Source organism: Xenopus laevis, chromosome 4S, assembly GCF_017654675.1.
Source record: "Xenopus laevis strain J_2021 chromosome 4S, Xenopus_laevis_v10.1, whole genome shotgun sequence".
NCBI lineage: Eukaryota > Metazoa > Chordata > Amphibia > Anura > Pipidae > Xenopus > Xenopus laevis.
The window spans coordinates 76,573,895-76,591,111 of record NC_054378.1 but is presented as its reverse complement, the minus strand read 5'-3'; the positions used below and the strand labels follow the sequence as shown (position 1 = coordinate 76,591,111).

General features: G+C 37.8%; 2 protein-coding genes across 3 annotated transcripts in view; both read right to left on the bottom strand.

Annotated features, from left to right (window-relative positions):
- zfyve9.S (zinc finger FYVE-type containing 9 S homeolog) overlaps positions 1 to 2,928 on the bottom strand; it is a 36,709-nt gene extending 33,781 nt beyond the window's left edge. The window contains exon 1 of the mRNA XM_018260905.2: positions 2,266 to 2,928. The gene's annotated coding sequence lies outside the window, so the exon portion shown is untranslated. The remainder of the gene's footprint in view (positions 1 to 2,265) is intronic.
- Positions 2,929 to 6,460: 3,532 nt separating this feature from the next.
- btf3l4.S (basic transcription factor 3-like 4 S homeolog) lies at positions 6,461 to 16,896 on the bottom strand. Of its 2 annotated transcripts, none has more exons than XM_018260901.2 (6): positions 16,747 to 16,896; positions 12,754 to 12,814; positions 11,278 to 11,391; positions 8,227 to 8,428; positions 7,554 to 7,613; positions 6,461 to 6,818 (listed from the first exon to the last, which is right to left on the bottom strand). In XM_018260901.2, exons 2-6 carry the CDS (start codon positions 12,805 to 12,807, stop codon positions 6,772 to 6,774), a joined length of 477 nt encoding a protein of 158 aa, XP_018116390.1. In that variant the 5' UTR covers positions 12,808 to 12,814; positions 16,747 to 16,896; the 3' UTR covers positions 6,461 to 6,771. The 2 variants fall into 2 exon arrangements, with proteins under 2 accessions (XP_018116390.1, XP_018116392.1); XM_018260903.2 differs by lacking the exon at positions 16,747 to 16,896 and adding an exon at positions 16,648 to 16,671.
- Between the last annotated feature and the right edge of the window lie 321 nt (positions 16,897 to 17,217).

Below are 17,217 nucleotides of genomic sequence, written 5' to 3'. Positions count from 1 at the left end.
ACACATGCATCTGTACCCTCAGTTTCATTTTTGCAGCCTTATTAAAATACAAACAAAAATGATTATATTCCATAGTGATGGATAGGGGAAATAACCCCATTATTGTTTAGAAAAGGGTGCGTATATACATATTAAAAAAAGGTAGAAAATTTCTCCTTAAGAATTTGGTACCGGCTTTATAAACACAAATAAGGCAACATTTTGTTAACAATGCAATCGACAAAATACATACAACTGATCCATGCAGCCAATAAGCAGTCTAAACCCATTAAATGTTATTTTGTTTTACATAGTGGTCCCTACGAGCATTTTTCGAGCTAAACAAAGAATAAGTTTGTCCTATTGGAATTCCATAACATATATAAAAGAACTCGGCCCCTGGCCATGTATCTATGTATGATTAAAAAAAAAATGTGATTAAACGCTTTAAAGAAGAGTGGCTGGTGGGGTCCAGTCTGAAAGCAAATTACAGGGTAGTTTGTAGAAAATTCCTAGTTGCTCCAAACAGATTCTCTTGGAAGCAGACCATGAAGTGCAGTTAACGTATGCATGTATAATGTATATATATTAGGGATGTACCGAATCCACTATTTTGGATTCGGCCGAACCCCTGAATCCTTCGCGAAAGATTCGGCCGAATACCAAACCGAACCCTAATTTGCATATGCAAATTAGGGGTAGGAAGGGGAAACCCATTTTTTACTTCCTTGTTTTGTAACAAAAAGACACGCGATTTCCTTCCCTGTCTCTAATTTGCATATGCAAATTAGGATTTGGTTCGGGCAGGCAGAAGGATTCGTCCGAATCCTGCTGAAAAAGGCCGAATCCCAAACTGAATCCTGGATTCGGTGCATATATATATATATATGCATGCAGAGTGTCTATATGTACACAGAGCCATGTGGTAAGAAAGACAGTAGGAAGGAGATCCATGTCCAATATTGCTTAAAATCTAAGTGGTTCATATGATATTTGGAGTGAAGGTTAATTTGTTTATGGAACAATATCTGAATCTTTGATACAACAATGTACAATATCTCTTAAATTTAGGATGAGTTAAAAAGCATTTGATCATGACCAAATATTGGAACACAAAGGGCCAGGGGGCTTGGGGCTTAAGTAAAAAAAATAAATACCGTTTATTTCAAAGTAAGGCGGTACAGCAGGACATCAAATGAATACATATTTATGTTCAGATGTGTGAAAGGTTTATAATATAAAGGTTTAATTCCTTTGCCTTCAGTGGGCCCTCATGCTGCTAAACATTTGGCCTATTTCATGGCCATTCCCTATTTCTATGAGAACAAAGAGGCTAAATAGATGGAACAATAGATTACAGTATGTAAAGAAAAGAAACTAGAATAGAGGTTGAGTGAGGAGAGAAAGAATAATAGTGCTGAGAGTGGGCCCCTGGTCTACGGTTTTTGGGTGGGCCCCTGGTGCCCCAGTCCAACACTGTTTGCCCTAATAGTTATCCATAAATGTATTTAAAGGGCTGCATGGATATCATAAATTGTATTTTTGTGCCCACATAAATTCAGTTCTATGCTGAAACATATTACTTTTTAAATATGTGATTCAGCCAACAGCAAATGACTGAGAATTGTAGACCGCCATTAGTAGCGGCTGGACAATGTTGTACTAGGTGCTGCACACTGAGGGAGCATTATCTGGGGCAAAAGACCAATATTGACACACATTTGGGGCTGCCTATGTTAAAACATATTCCCAAATAATTAACATTGGATTCTGAACAAATAAATACGTTAGAACTTTTTTTTTTGTTTCAGAATACTTGATGTGGGCCTGATGTATTTGGTCGCGTTCCTCCCACAAGGACAAAAGTGATGTGCAGCCTTTGCTACAGCTCAGAAATGTGCTGCATACTGCAACATCAGGTTCCAGGACACAACTAAGGACATGTACACAAACCTATACAAATAATGTAGCGTTTACACAGCATTGGCTTGTAATTATTGCCCATTTATTCCGGCATGCACTAAGTATAGATGACTTCTGTCCTACAAATGCATCAAATCAGACTCCAAGAGGCGTAAGGCTTCTGCTTATGTTTCAGGAGACCGGCTGTGAGATGAGATTATGTTGCACCTCGTGGGTCGCCAAACTGCGGCTCTGTGTCTCTTCTCTGGAGCTGATGCTGCTGGTGGTGGTGGTACAAGGGCATGCTGGGAAATAGCTTCACTACAGCTGGAAAGCTACAGTTTAACACAGGCTGCTTCTATGCGGCCAGTCAGTAGCACTCACCCGCAAGCTCCTCATGCCGAGCGAGCAGCACAAGCTCCAATCGGAGCAGCAGGTTCCCCCTCCCTCCGCCAGATCACTGTTGAAGACGAGTGGTTGTATACGAGCTGCAAACCTCACACAGCTTCTGAACTCCAACGAGCCGGGCTCGCTTCCCCGCCCTTCTGCTGCTGTTGTTGCCTAATTAGCGTCCAGGCTCCGTATTCCCCTCGCACTACTGTCACTGCCATGTCCGGACTGACGAGAGAATAGAGAGGCGAGACAAGCACCGGGAAACTTCCAGCGCCCCCTGCCCGGGAGGAGGCGGTCTTACAGCGGCCTCGACATAGGGGAGAGCATTGTGAAGTGAAGTGAAGCATTGGCCTCTTTTAAATAAAATACTTATAAAACACTTGTTTAAAAATAACATTTATAGTATTCTGTGAGAGAATTTTTTTTATCTCGGATCTTGTTCAATGTGTCTTGTATGATAATTGAAAGAAAACAAATCTTTCCCCTAGTATTGGTTTTAATGTTATTTGTAACTACAGTTGGACCATGTATTTATCTATCCCTTGCTGCACCACTGGTTCTGACTTAGTAGCAGAAATCAGTTCTCTTCCAAGCCTGCCTTTTGTTAAAGGGGAACCGCCACAAAAACATAACTTGAGCTTTTTGCATAATAAACATAATTTCAAGCAACTTTGCAATATACATCAATTAAAAAATATGCAGACTTTTAATGCTTTGGAACAGTTCTCTAACCCTAGCCCCCCTGCTGATCTGTCAGACTACTTTGTTGAGCTGGCTGACTACTGTTACTTTATATCAGCAACCATCAGTCCTTAGCCTGTATCCTCCAATCCCCTGCACACGTGAGTTCAATAAGGAAAGCAACATCACAGAGCAATGCATTGTGGGGTATGTAGTTCCTGCATGCTGTCTGTAAGCTGTGGAGAAGTTGTTACAATTTGTAACATCAGTGTTTAGTACTTCCTTCCCTGCCAGGAATTCAAATGATACAGAAAGAGAAGAACTGTTAACCAGCTGGATAGCAGCATAGGAAATGGCATTTATACATACTATTTGAAGAAACCAGTAGCTGTGATGGCTATATTAGGGGTTTTTGAGTTATGTGGGCCTCTTTATCAAATTTTGGTTTGAAAGCCGGAGTTCACATTTAAATTGTTTCCAGAGTCAGAACCAGGCCCTGACTGGCAATTTGCAGAGCTGGTCAGAATCCCCAGTGTAGGGAATAGGGGGTAGACAGATGATACTTGCAACAGAAATGACATCTTCAGATTATTTTAAAACTGCTGAACATCCTAAAATGTTGATATAGTAAAAAGATGCTTTGAATTACATTATACATTATAAGGCAACATTTTATTTATAGGAAACAAAACCCCTTGGAAACCCTTTTATGTTCACCAGAAAATGTTTCACCAGAAATAAAGATTTGATTGTTTTCCATCTTTTATTCTTACAGTTTTTCCAAAATTGAAGTTTAAAGTTCCTGTCTCTGGTGTTTCAGTCTGGCAGCTCAGTGATCCAGGAGCAGAATCTGACCTGTTACAATTTGTTGTGTGTGAATTCCGCTGAAATAAAATGTTTTAAAGGGAAAGTCTGAGGATGGTGTGCTTCATATCCTATTATTCAAGATAAGGAATTTGGCTGACTTGGAGGCAGTTTGGAGCGGATGCACCTTGAAAAAGTAAGTGGTGTGCTGAAGAAAAAATTGTTTTTGGACTGTTACAATTTGGTGCATTCGTGGATACATTTCTCAGCCGCACAGAGTTGGTGACCTACCCAACTACTTCAGAAAGACATAAAAAGGTGAATGATGAAGATTTAAACGTAATATTAGAAACACTGTCACACATAGAAAATAGAATAATTGAAAACAACTGAACCAAAAAAAGTGTTGGAAGGGGAGCAACCCCTTAAAGGGGAACTCTGGCTTCCAAGCCAAAATTTGATACTACTGGTGCTGTACGAACAAACTTTTTCTGGATTTATGGTGGAGGATGGACCACTGATGGTACGTATGTGCAGCTATCATTTCATTTATGTTGGGGGACTTCAGAAAAATGTGTGCTTGAGTCAGGTGAATGTATTCCAGTTCCAAAAAACTGCTTTCAAGTGGTGTGTATGTGGATGTAGCAATCATGCACACTTTTATATATTTACACAGCTACAGTTAAACAAAATATTGGTACATGACAAAACCAGGAATATTGTGTGTCTGATCTTTGCATTTTCAGTTTCTTAATAGTTAGATAAGTATGGTATTAAACTCCTCACTGACTTCCATTGAAAGCTTTACCTGGGCAGAAGAGAACTGCTTATTAACCCAAAAGATCCCAGAATCAGACATCAAATTCTGGTAATAAGGCTGATGAGTCAGTGAATGGTGCAATATACTGGATAGGTTATACTCTAAGACCCTTTTTAATTTAACCAGTATTTCAGTTTAATAATTGGGGTATTGGAGACTGCATTTCCACAGCAAGAATACATAAACTGACAGAATATCTCTGAATAATGTGTCACACCCCATGCTTGAGCGGTGTTTTAAAAATCTGGTAGACTGCGGGCAGTTTTTGACAATTCAAATCAGAAATCTCCATAAAACTACTATTTTGTATAGGTACATTCAGGAGACACTACTTTCCAAATTACGATTATTTTCCTTTATAAAATGTTTCTGATCTGGGCTTATAATAAATTTAGGACAACCCCTTTTTAAACACTTGCTGCTAAATGAGCACCCTGCATGTACTCTATATGTAGGTGGACCCCTGGAAATAACATTTTTGGAATGTACATGGTTTGGTTTATTAAAAATGGCTAAAGGCATCTTTCTACTCCAAGCAAAGGTTTCCTAAATTTTAGGGATGCACCAAATCCTAATTTGCATATGCAAATTAAGGATGGGGAGGGAAATACCATGACTTCTTGACACAAAACAAGGAAGTAAATGGTTTCCTCTTCCCACCCCTAATATACATATGCAAATTAGGATTCGGTTTGGTATTCGGCAGAATCTTTCGCAAAAGATTCGGGGGTTTGGCCGAATCCAAAATAGTGGATTGGTGCATCCCTACTAAATTTAGCAGTTGACACAACAGTCCCCTTAGCTCATGGGAGGGCTGTCATTGTCCCTTATCCTCTGCACTGGCAAAGTGCAGTTATAATGCAAGGAAAATTTAATTCTAAGCAGTTTTCAAATAGGATTGAAAATCCCATTGGAAGAGGACTGCATTGTCAACAGAAAATGCAGTTGAGTGGAGGAAGATTTTCTCCAAATAATTAAAAGGCCAGTAACCTCTTCTTCCATGATCCTACCTTTGAAATCACTATACCCCAGCACGTGGATGATACATATTTTGCGGTTTCAGGGTTGTACTTCCAGTACTGGAATGTCTGTGTGTGTATAGAGAATGACCACAGTTGCAAGTAGACTTCCCCAAGCTTTCAGATAAGTGAAAGCTTCTCTGTTCTGACAGCACACCATTATATCTCTCGGAGAGCTCTGGAAAAGTCCTTTGATTCTTTAGACTTAAGTTTCCAGTTCAATTTATGATTGTATACTATTAGAATGGAACCCTCATGGAGCAAACCTTTTCGAACAGCAGTCAGTGTCGGGGAAAGAGGTATCATAAGTGCCCAGAGATATGCAAGACTAAAAACCAACCGCAGCAGCAGACATACTTTAAATGCTCCTAAACCAGAAGGTAAACCTGGGGAGAAGGAATGCACAAGTAATGCTTTTCAAAGTACATGAGCCCAATCACAGTCCCAACAGCATGAAAATACTGAAATTAGGACAATTTTATATTAACCAGTTTTGGGGTGTTTCTTTCTTATGGCAATTGCACACAAGCAATTTCCCTGCCACTTAATTTCAGACAGCTGAAAAGCATACAAGTTTATACAGGTTGTTCTGCTCAAATACATGGGTGGAGAAAACACACGTACAATTACACCACAGTGGGTTTCATTAGGAAATTAACTAATTAGGTCTGATGTTAAAATAAATTTGTTAAAAATATATAAAATAATGTCACAGACAAAATTAATTTGTTTTAACTCAAGGTTTTGAGTTTTTATACATTATGTCTATCCACGTTAACTTACTGGAGCCACATTCTCAACGAAAATACTTTGAAGTTTAGAGGTTAACTTACTGATGGAGAGGTTTAAAAAGGAAGGTATACAGATCTGAAGATGTTTTTTATTTCTACATATGGGGCAAGAAATGGTGTTATCAGAGGGCTTCTGTTCTCTGACCAGCACTTTAAAGCAGACACAAATGTCATTTTTCACTTAGTCCAAAAGATCAGTCCTGGGGGAAGTGCAAAACGCAAAATACACAGAGAAAAATGCTGCAGCAGCATTGTTAAAATACAAAATATTTATATTATGGAACTATTAACATGATGTTTGCTTGTAAAACTTTGGAACCACACAGTCGATTTTCGTATTGTTAAAATCAAGTCCATGTTATCTTCCAAAGAACAGCATGTCTCAGTTTGCTTCATTCTTTGATGCTTCATCAAAGTTCCCTACAAGTTCTAAAAATAAAAAAAAGGTATATTTTAATAGAAGTAGTAACAGATTTAAGGATTATACAACTTCCCCCCCCCCCGCCATTTACCACTACTTAACATATATGATCACGCCTGTGATATCCAAGGAAGCACATCTAGATAGTAGAAAGATCTGCAAACTACACGTGTTTAGACGAGATATAGGAAAAGTTTACATAAAGGTCTGCTGGCTTGCCATACTAATTCTGCCATCGCTACCACCTTCACCTTTGTGGGGAAAACCCTGCCTTCTGGGACAGGACACAAGCGAGAGATAGAATGATGGGAATATAAGTTTACAGTGAGGCTAAAGGTTTTATTGATCTGCCTCCAAAGGTGCCATTGTTTAACTAAAAATTCTGCAACACCATGATGGGTTTTCCTAGGGAAAAATACATTAAGAAAATTATAAACTAGCTGTGATTGTAAGATACAATTTTCTGAAGAGCTAAAACACATTATTAAACTAACAAGGACTGGCTTTAAATATTAAAATACACAAAATGATAAAGTACCAATTTTTACACATACTGACATCAACAAACTGCTTGTGGGCAAACATAAAATAATGATTCCCAAAGAAATCAATTACATGCAATTTGTCATCCATGGAAGGGGTTATATACTGGTCAATTTCTCCAACTTGTTATATTACAACTTTTCTAGTGATTTCATTTACTATTGAAAGATAGTTTAAAATAACTTCCACATAATACTAACCAGGAACATCATCGTCCTCCTCTTCTATGTCCTCAGGTTTGGATGCTTTGCTATCCAAAACTGGAAATGAAAAAAAAAATTGTAACTTCACAATAAAAAAGGCTCACAATTAGAGATTCCACATTTACAAAGTCACTTGTGACAAAATAAGCAAAACTGCTGCCATGGAATACCTTTACTGTTATGAGTTAGAAGTCTGTGGAACAAATCAGACCTAATGCCTGAGAGAATCAGATGAAACGTACATTTCTGCAACATAATTTGACCCAAACAATGATCAGGAAGAATTGCAACATTCTGCATCTTTGTTTTTATTATTTAAATGCAAAACTAGAACTAGTTTATACAGAGACCTTTGCAACAATTATGGTGTGAACACCTTTACAATTGATCGTGCAAGCAAAGTATCATTTTCTCTATTTAGCTTAAGCAAGGCAGTAAGCTGTGTGTCTTGGAGCTGGTAATGCTCTCCTGGAGAGCTTATGCTTTGCTGGTTATATTGGTAACATCATTACCACTAGGCAAAAAACATAAAACCAGAGATACAGAAGTGAACACAAGCCATTAAAACAGCTCACTGTCCTCAAAACCAGTAGAACTAGTTAGCCAGGATAAAATTAGTTTATGTTCTGCCAAGTACCACAATTATATTGAGCTTTTCAGAGAAACTTACCCTGTCTGGGAAACTGTTCAGCTAACTTGCGTAGACTTGTGAGGCTGTCTGCTCCCAGCTGGCTGAGGATTCCTGGCAGCATTTCTGTTATCTGTTTTACTTCTGCATGGCCAGTAATGGCAAATGTGTTGGCAGAGAGTGAAGCCTGGACCTTAGGGTTGTTGAAATGGATAACTGTACCATCATCTTTAATCATATTCACCTGTAGAGATACCAGAACACGTATGTGTTACATACACATACATATACAGTATACATACATATATATACATATATATACATACATATATATACATATATATACATACATATATACATATATATACATACATATATACATATATATACATACATATATACATATATACATATATACATATATACATATATACATATATATATATATATATATATATGCATAGAATGGACCAGCACACCGTTTTCTTCAATCAAACGTGTTTATTCAATACACACTGTGCATCCAACGTTTCGGCCCGCATCCGGGCCGAAACGTTGGATGCACAGTGTGTATTGAATAAACACGTTTGATTGAAGAAAACGGTGTGCTGGTCCATTCTATGCATGTATAAAGACTTTGACCGAGCACCCGGCTTGGAGAAAAAAGTGGACAGAGTGCAGGTGTTTGTACTATAATATATATATATATATATATATATATATATATATATATATATATATATATATATATATATATATATATATATATATATATATATATATATATATATATATATATATATATATATATATATATATATATATATATATATAAAAGGCAAACTGGTTCAATAAGCAATAAAAAAAACATTAATGAACATGCTAAAATGAAGACTGGGCAAAGGAACACTTATCACAGCATCATTTTTAACACAAACAACAAAGGGCAGCCTTGTCTACAAGTCTTCATAGTAATAGGTATTGGGCATTTTAGATTATATTTTTATAATATACAAAAGCAATGAATATCCTGTAAATGATATCCTTATAAACGGTGAGTTCTGATGTCATCAGTTATAAACGGTGAGTTCTGATGTCATTTCTGTCAAATAACTCACTGAAATTTGTTTATTATAATAAATAAAGTAACCCCTGTTGCAAAATATGAGGTTATTAAAAGTTACCTCAGAGTTCCATGAAACTCCTCGGTAACTTCTAATATCCTTATAATTTACAAGAGGGGGTACTTTATTAACTAAATCATATTTTTTTATACAACACTCGCAATATATATAGATGAAGAAAAAGACAGGTAATCTTCTACTCCAATTTTATTAAATAATGCTGTGGCTGGATGGACTGAACTTGCACTTCACAAATCTGATACTAAAAATGTATTGTATTTTAGTATAACAATTATAGCATTTTCAGTAATTACAGTCATTAGTTTGCTAAATGAGTTGCCACTGAAATATTTTCCCTATAGCTGCACTGTCAAACTAATATGTATTGGGATAGCTTTACAATATATCTTAGCAGTTAAAATAATGTTAATACATACACTGATACCACTGTATCGAGACTTTTTTTTTGAGGAAAAACACAATGTGAGTCAATTAAAGTGGAAGATCTTAGAAGTGGTAAAAAGACCAATGAGAGGTGGAGATTGGTAAAAATTACTACTCCAGAGAGAAGCACTCTGGATAAGTAAGTTAGATTGCAGCAAACAAAAGGTATGAATGACTATACTTGCCTAAAATGTTTCTTATGACATTGCTAAGTTTGTAATGAAAATATTGATTATTTTTTGTAACAGAAAATATTGACTATTTTTCCTTTTCTATCAGGTATTAATGGCCAGCTAGATTTGAAGCATCACTGAACTTCTGCCGTGAAAAGGTAACAAGTATAATCATAAAAAGCGTTACAAGAGTTATGGCTAATACTGCTGACTATATATGTAGAATAATTGGGCTACATGAATTGTGCATCCCTGGGTAGGCTCTCTCTATGGCAGGGGTCCCCAACCTTTTTCACCCGTGAGCAACATTCAGATGTAAATAGAGTTGGGGAGCAACACAAGCATGAAAAATGTTCCTGGGTGGTGGCAAATAAGGGCTGTGATTGGCTATTGGTGGCCCCTATGTGGACTGGAAGACTACAGGAGGCTCTGGTTGGCAGTACACCTGGTTTTTATGCAACCAAAACTTGCCTCCAAGCCTGGAATTCAAAAATAAGCCCCTGCTTTGAGGCCACTGGGAGCAACATCCAAGGGGTTGGGGAGCAACATGTTGCTCATGAGCTACTGGTTGGGGATCACTGCTCTATGGCATTACCGAGTCTTGTTTCTTGGACTTGTTTTTAATGAACAAGGACAGGCTGAAAGAGGCAGTCTTCTTGATCACTTAGATGGACTTACAATTTGATTCCATAATGCCTTGTTTTTGATAAAGAGTTCTGCCCAAAACATGTAGTGTGCCTACACTGCTAATAAACACACTGCAGTTTAAAAATACTGCCTGGAGCGGTCTTTGATTCAATCGTTTTCCTGGATTATTGTACCCGCAGTGTAACACAGAAACCTAAATCAGCAGCCATAAGGTATTGAATTGTGGGACCTGAATCAAACAACGATTCACTATTAAAATAATTTATACAAAGAACAAAGAAGCTTGAGCTATATACTTCAAGAAAACAAATCTATATCAAGTAAATGTATTCAAAATTGGCCCCCCTTAAAGTCTAACTCAGAGTTGCCCGTGTATGGTGTTACAATGGCAATTGTAATTTGCACATCCCTCTTAAATTCACATGAAGTGAAGGACTTGACTACGTATGTGATGGGTCAGAGACATAGCTCACACTAAAAGAAGAAAGCAGGGATCTTCTGATACAGGTGGCTATTTTCATTAGCAAAGATTGAGGCAAAACTACATAGAGCAGCGCTACAGGCATGTGTTAGTAATTTTTCTATGGCCAACATACACAGATATTAGAGTGGTACACTACACCATACCATGAAGACTTTGATAATGCATTCCTGAGAAAGGTGTTACCACGTTACAAGCCAGACCACCAGTTGTAATAGTTTACCTCTTCAATGCCAGCAATATTATTCACTGCCAATTTCTTGAGGGAACTCTGAAGTTTCTTGTCATCTGCAGTTGCTGTTCTGTGCACAACCTTCTTCTTTCTGCGGGCTGTGCCCTGCAAGAGGGGACAATTGTAGGGAAGTAAAGAGTGAAAATTCCTGCAGTTGTAGATCTCTCACCCTACAAGTCAAACACATAAACAGTCCTTCCCTCATTACCACAATTCTGTTTCAAACCCGTAGGGTAAGGTCACACTGGGAGATTTGGGGAGATGCAGTCACCTGGCGACTAATCTCCCCAAACTGCTTTCCCATGCTAGGATGAAAAATTGGCAGCGGCATGGCACTCGCGGTGCTTCGTTTTCCGAAGTCACCCGAAGTTGTTTATGTAAATATCTGTACAATTAATATAAAACCATTTTTAAATTTATTGTTGTTGATCTTTGCCACACTATACTGTAGAACTTGTTATAATTCATAATCTTACAGAAACATTTTGTTCACAATATGGGGGCTCATAACTGATGTGCATATTTCCTGAAGGTACACAGGAATATTTAATGCTGGAGTACATAAGTCTGGCCGATCAAAGGCTGCTACACCACATTGGGCTTGCTGATTGTGTTCATTTGCAGCCCTCACAAACATCCCCCCCCCTTTTGGTGCAACACCCCAAAAATTATCAACAAAAAGTTTCAGTCATCAGTCCAGTTGCAAGCCTTATCCTGATCTCCTGATGACACTTAAAACTGACCTACTTTGACCTGGGGTTAGTGTTGGCCATAGACACACAGATCCTATCGTACGAATCGAGGATTCGTATGATTTTCGAATTGTGCGTGGCATGTGCCGACATCTTTCGTCCGGCGGAGATCGGTCAGGTTTGATTTTGACCCGACCGATCCCGCCGGAGCCCACGGCACATCGTAATCGGATTGTTCGGCCATACGGCCGAACAATCAGATTACCCCCGATATAACCATGTTTGTTAATGGCATATCGGGGAAAGATCCGCTCGTTTGGCAATGTGGCCAAACGAGCGGATCTTTGCATCTATGGCCACCTTAAGGCTGGAAAAAGTGCATCAAAAATTAGATCCTACATAATTCTCTTAATTCTTCGCACGACTGTTGTGAACACAGAATGCACATGGCACTGTGATAATTGAAGTCTTGTCTAGACAGATGACTTCTGACACACTATTTCAATTATTGGAGTAGCCAATGGAAAAAAAATGGAAGGAAGAGTCAGATACTGCTTTAAATAGGAATTACATTTACAAACTACTAAGAAAATGTTATATTAATGCATATTAAAACACTGCAAAGAATTATCTGCTTTCATTGTACAAAAATAAAGTTATAATTTTTGGGGGCTTATCTTTAAACATTTTTAATTTATTTAGAAAGTGCCATCATATTTTGCAGTGTTGTACAATTCAGAAGAACACAAACAGTATGAGGCAAACAGATACTAACCTTTCCACCTATTCGGACTTGTGCTTGAAGCTTTGCTAACTTTTCTTGATTCATATTGAACCTAAAAAAAATAAATTAAAAAAAATAAAAGGGTATTGTACATGTTACAGCTGTAGACACTGCTGTTACACTGATAAAGCAATTTGATTTTTACATTACGTTTCATAAGATAAGGCATGCAATCAATGCAAAGAAGACTAGACTAATATATTTATATTAGAACACAAATGAAAACTGCCTTACTACTTTTGCCTATGGCACAGACACAGAACATGTTAATAAGCAGGGGGTACATACAATTCAGATATCAAGATTATTAATTGAAAGGGCATCGATTAACAAAAAATGCCTTCCCCACTGTAATTGTGGAAAACATCCCCCACCCCCCATGAGCAAAGCCAGCTAGACAGACAGGGAGCTCCTGGTGCAAACAGCTGTCGGCATGCATTCACGGCCGAGTGCCCCAGCTAATGTGAATGTATGTGATGGAGGATTGGGGAGACACGTCCATGGCTCCTATATCACTTGCATGCACAACATTTTTACAATTACAGTTGCTTTCATTATGGAAATTTGCTTTAAGGGGCACTACTGTTACCTATTTTAGCCCCACATAGCTGATATTGCAGCTGTCAGCCTGAACTTTTCAAATGGACTACTGTGAGACAAGTCTTGCTCAAAGGCTAAACGTCCACATGCTGAGACAGATTGTTTTACATGTCCCAGATCCCTCAATCCAGTGAACAGGAGGGTAAGGTTAGTTTAGGCAACACAGGGACTTAGAAATCACTACACTTTCCATGATAACTGCAAAATCAAATTGCTGCTTTGAGGTATATCCACAGACCTGGAATCATATTCCTTTGCATTTGCAATACATTTTCATGTATTACACAAAATGGTAACCAAAATGACATACTTTAGGCTGGTTACCATGTAAACAGGAAAATGTGGGCTTCATTCCTTTGTAGATTTTTTTTCTATTTCAAAACTTTAGCAGTTTTAAAGAGTGCTAATCAATTTTAGTATAAAGCAGAACTGCCATCAAACAGAAAAAGCCTATGGAACAGCAACATTTTGAAAAACCACAGACTTGCTCCTCTCCCATTTTTCTATACTTTTCAAATAGTGCATTTTCTGTCTTTGGAAGTAAATATCTCCAGTCATACATCCTCCAACAATGCAACAGCTCCCTTTAGCCCCCTTGTCAGTGACCCCAAACAAATTTCCCTTGATCTCTTTGTCAATGACTTTAGAGCACAAAATAGACAGTAACAGCAATTACTGCCTGATTTGTGAGCATCGTGGCTGATAGGGAAGCTCATTGTATAAATACAATAATTCACAGAATGTAAAAATCATGGTGAAATTGGCAGCTGGCCTGGTATTGGATTTCCCAATGCTTAGAACACAGACAGGCCATCACTCAATTTGCTTCAATTTCTGGACACATATACAAGCATAGAAATTACTTTACAGGCTAAACTGATCTTACATGGAGGATATAAATATTCTACACAGAACAGCAGCTTTATAAAGGTGCTAAAAAATAATATTTTGAAGGTTGCCTTATGCATGTCAGTATTTTTTCAGTAGCACCTTCCTCCTTTTAGCCATATTAGTCCTTGATTTGTGTCACACAGCAGACATTCTCTGATAATCACAATAAAAGAGCCACAAAATGTCTCAGCTAAAGGCATGAAGGAGCAATTTCTAGCAGCAGTATGTTTTGCAGCTTTAAATAGCTAGCTTACCAACATTTAAAGAACAGGTGTCAGTCACTTTACCTCACTGAGACATAAGAAAGAAAAAAAAATTCACATCTCCATTAATGGAAGTTAAAGGGATACTGTCATGGGAAAAAAAAAATTTTTCAAAATGAATCAGTTAATAGTGCTGCTCCAGCAGAATTCTGCACTGAAATCCATTTCTCAAAAGAGCAAACAGATTTTTTTTAAATTCAATTTTGAAATCTGACATGGGGCTAGACATATTGTCAATTTCCCAGCTGTTCCAACAAAATAGGACAGCAACTTGTGTGTTATAGCCTATACTCTATTTAAAAAACAAAAACATGAAAAGATGACAAATGATACCATTTTTCTGGTTATCAAATAGCAAGTAGAGATATAGTGTAGGTTACTACAAACTACAATTAATTAACATGTTTAACCCACAACAGAGATTTAGATGTTTACACCCCTATAGTGCAGCTTCCATAAGTATAATTTTGTCTTTAAAAAAATAAATTCACAGTCCAGAACAGGTCTACTTTGGACCTTATATCTAAAAAGGACTTTGGCTAGAGGTGTTGAGAAACCCATCCCTGAAAAGCCAGACAGAAGACTTTGTGTTTACAATAAGTACTTTTCAGATCTACTTAACAGATGAAGGGGCAAAAAAAAAAATTATGTATGTATATATATCCTTGAGAAAGGTCCCAGCAGGGACCGAAACGTTGGATACTGATGTAACGAAAATAAAAGAATTTTTTATATATGGGAGTGCTGGTTCTCTTGAATATTAAGATATAGAGATATAGATATAGAGATATATATATATAAGCTCAAGGATTCCCATCATTAGTTATGAAAAAATGTGAACGTCTAAAATACAATCAAATGGGAACGACCCGAAAATTCAACTAGAATCTAATACGAACAAAACGAATTTTCCTTTGAAAAAAAACGAATGGAAGGAAAATCTCATTCAACTTTACATTTGAGTTGGTGCATTTAAATTCTAATTTGTTTTTTTTCAAAAAAAAAAAATTTGAACATTAGAACCTTAAAGTGATACTGACACTAAAATAAACTAAATGTACATCTAAAGTTACTTATAGCTCATGGTCGTTTTTCATTCATAGAGCGGCTTTTGCAAGTAATTGTTACTTTTAAGATCCTAAACTTGACTTTTTGCCAACCTGACTGTCCCTTCTCAACTTGTCTGTTGGAGTTTCTTATTGGAACAGACTGCTGAAGCTCAAATATGGCAGCCCCCTCGTAGAGGAACATGGGGGATCAGATGAGTAATGTAAATGCATCTGCATATACTTTTATGGCAAAATTATAGATAGTATGCAAAGACAATATTATGATAGATGCAATTTCTGGCGTAAGTATCAATTTAATAAACCTGTCCCTACAAGTAGTTGGTAAAAGGAAAAAATGTGTACAATGGAGGGTAGATTTCAAGTATAGCAGAGTTTATTTTCCAAACAGTTAGTATGAAATAAAACTGATCTCTGCCTGTGCACAGACATACAGAGCTCTCAGTTACAGGTTAATCAGTTGCCATAAAATAAAAGCCAGGCCACCAGCAAACACCATAGTCTCCCTTTTAAGGTGATGCTATTTTATATTTGACCAGATCCCCTAGGCCCAGTACCTCCCTGATTGGCTGAATTTTGTAAGCTATTTTTAACACTCTAAACCTCATCTTGTTGTAGCCATAAAGATCCCTATGCTGCCGTTTTGTTTAAGACACAGATCACATGATAAAAAAAACACATTAAATGTGTTCCCAAATGTTAAAATCCTAAACCTCTTGCCAGTCACAGATAATTCTCTTGCCAAAGGTGCAGATAATTCCCGCATCCAGTGCAAGTACTTAGCAGATGTGCAAATCGTGGAAGAACTAAAAGTAATAAACACCAAAATGTGGAAGTAAAAGAGCGCATAGAAAGCACAAATGCAGCCGATAGAAGCCAATGTGAATGCAGGCATAGCATGCAGCTCACACTCGGCAACACACGACAATGATTCATGACCCTCAAGGCTGAACAGCCTACAATTTTCTCCAAACCCGCACAGGGTTCAGTAAATAGACTGGAGTCACACAGAGGCCCGATGGAGTCACTCAGCAAAACAACAAGGCCTATGTCGGCCTACACACCGCCTACAGTTCTTTAAAGCGCACGGTATCCTAGGGGTGTATAGTGACCATTCAATGGCCGCCGCTAGCTCCCGATTCAGCAGAGAAAGTAGCACCTACCTAGCTGAAGAGACCTACAAACAGCACGCGGTAACGAAGATGGCGAGTGCGGGAGAAGGGTGGGACTTAACGTCGTAACGTACGTAGAAGGATGGACAACTTAGGTCATGGTGACGTAAGCGTCATGAGTGATTTGTTTCGGTGGCGGCGATTTTGTGTTAGACGCGGCGATTGGCTACAGGAGTATACAGAAGATACATGGCTAATTATCGTGGCAATAATTCAGTATATATCATTTTCTCTATTTGAAGCTGCACGCCATTGTTTCATTCAGTGTCGGACAGGGACACCAGGGGCCCACCCAAAAACCTTAGACCAGGAACATTTAAACCTGGGGCCCACTCTCAGTACTATTATTCTTCCTCTCCTCAGTCAACCTCTATTCTCCTAGTCTCTTTTAGTTATACATACTATAACCTATTATTCCATCTATTTAGCCTCTTTGTTCTCAAAGAAACGGAATGGCCATGA

Coding starts and splice junctions, on each gene's coding strand:
- btf3l4.S (XM_018260901.2), bottom strand. CDS start 12,807: ATGAATCAAGAAAAGTTAGCAAAGCTTCAAGCACAAGTCCGAATAGGT. Junction 7,614..8,226: donor TGAACAGTTTCCCAGACAGG/GTAAGTTTCTCT, acceptor TTTCATTTCCAG/TTTTGGATAGCAAAGCATCC. Junction 6,819..7,553: donor GGAGGACGATGATGTTCCTG/GTTAGTATTATG, acceptor TTTTATTTTTAG/AACTTGTAGGGAACTTTGAT.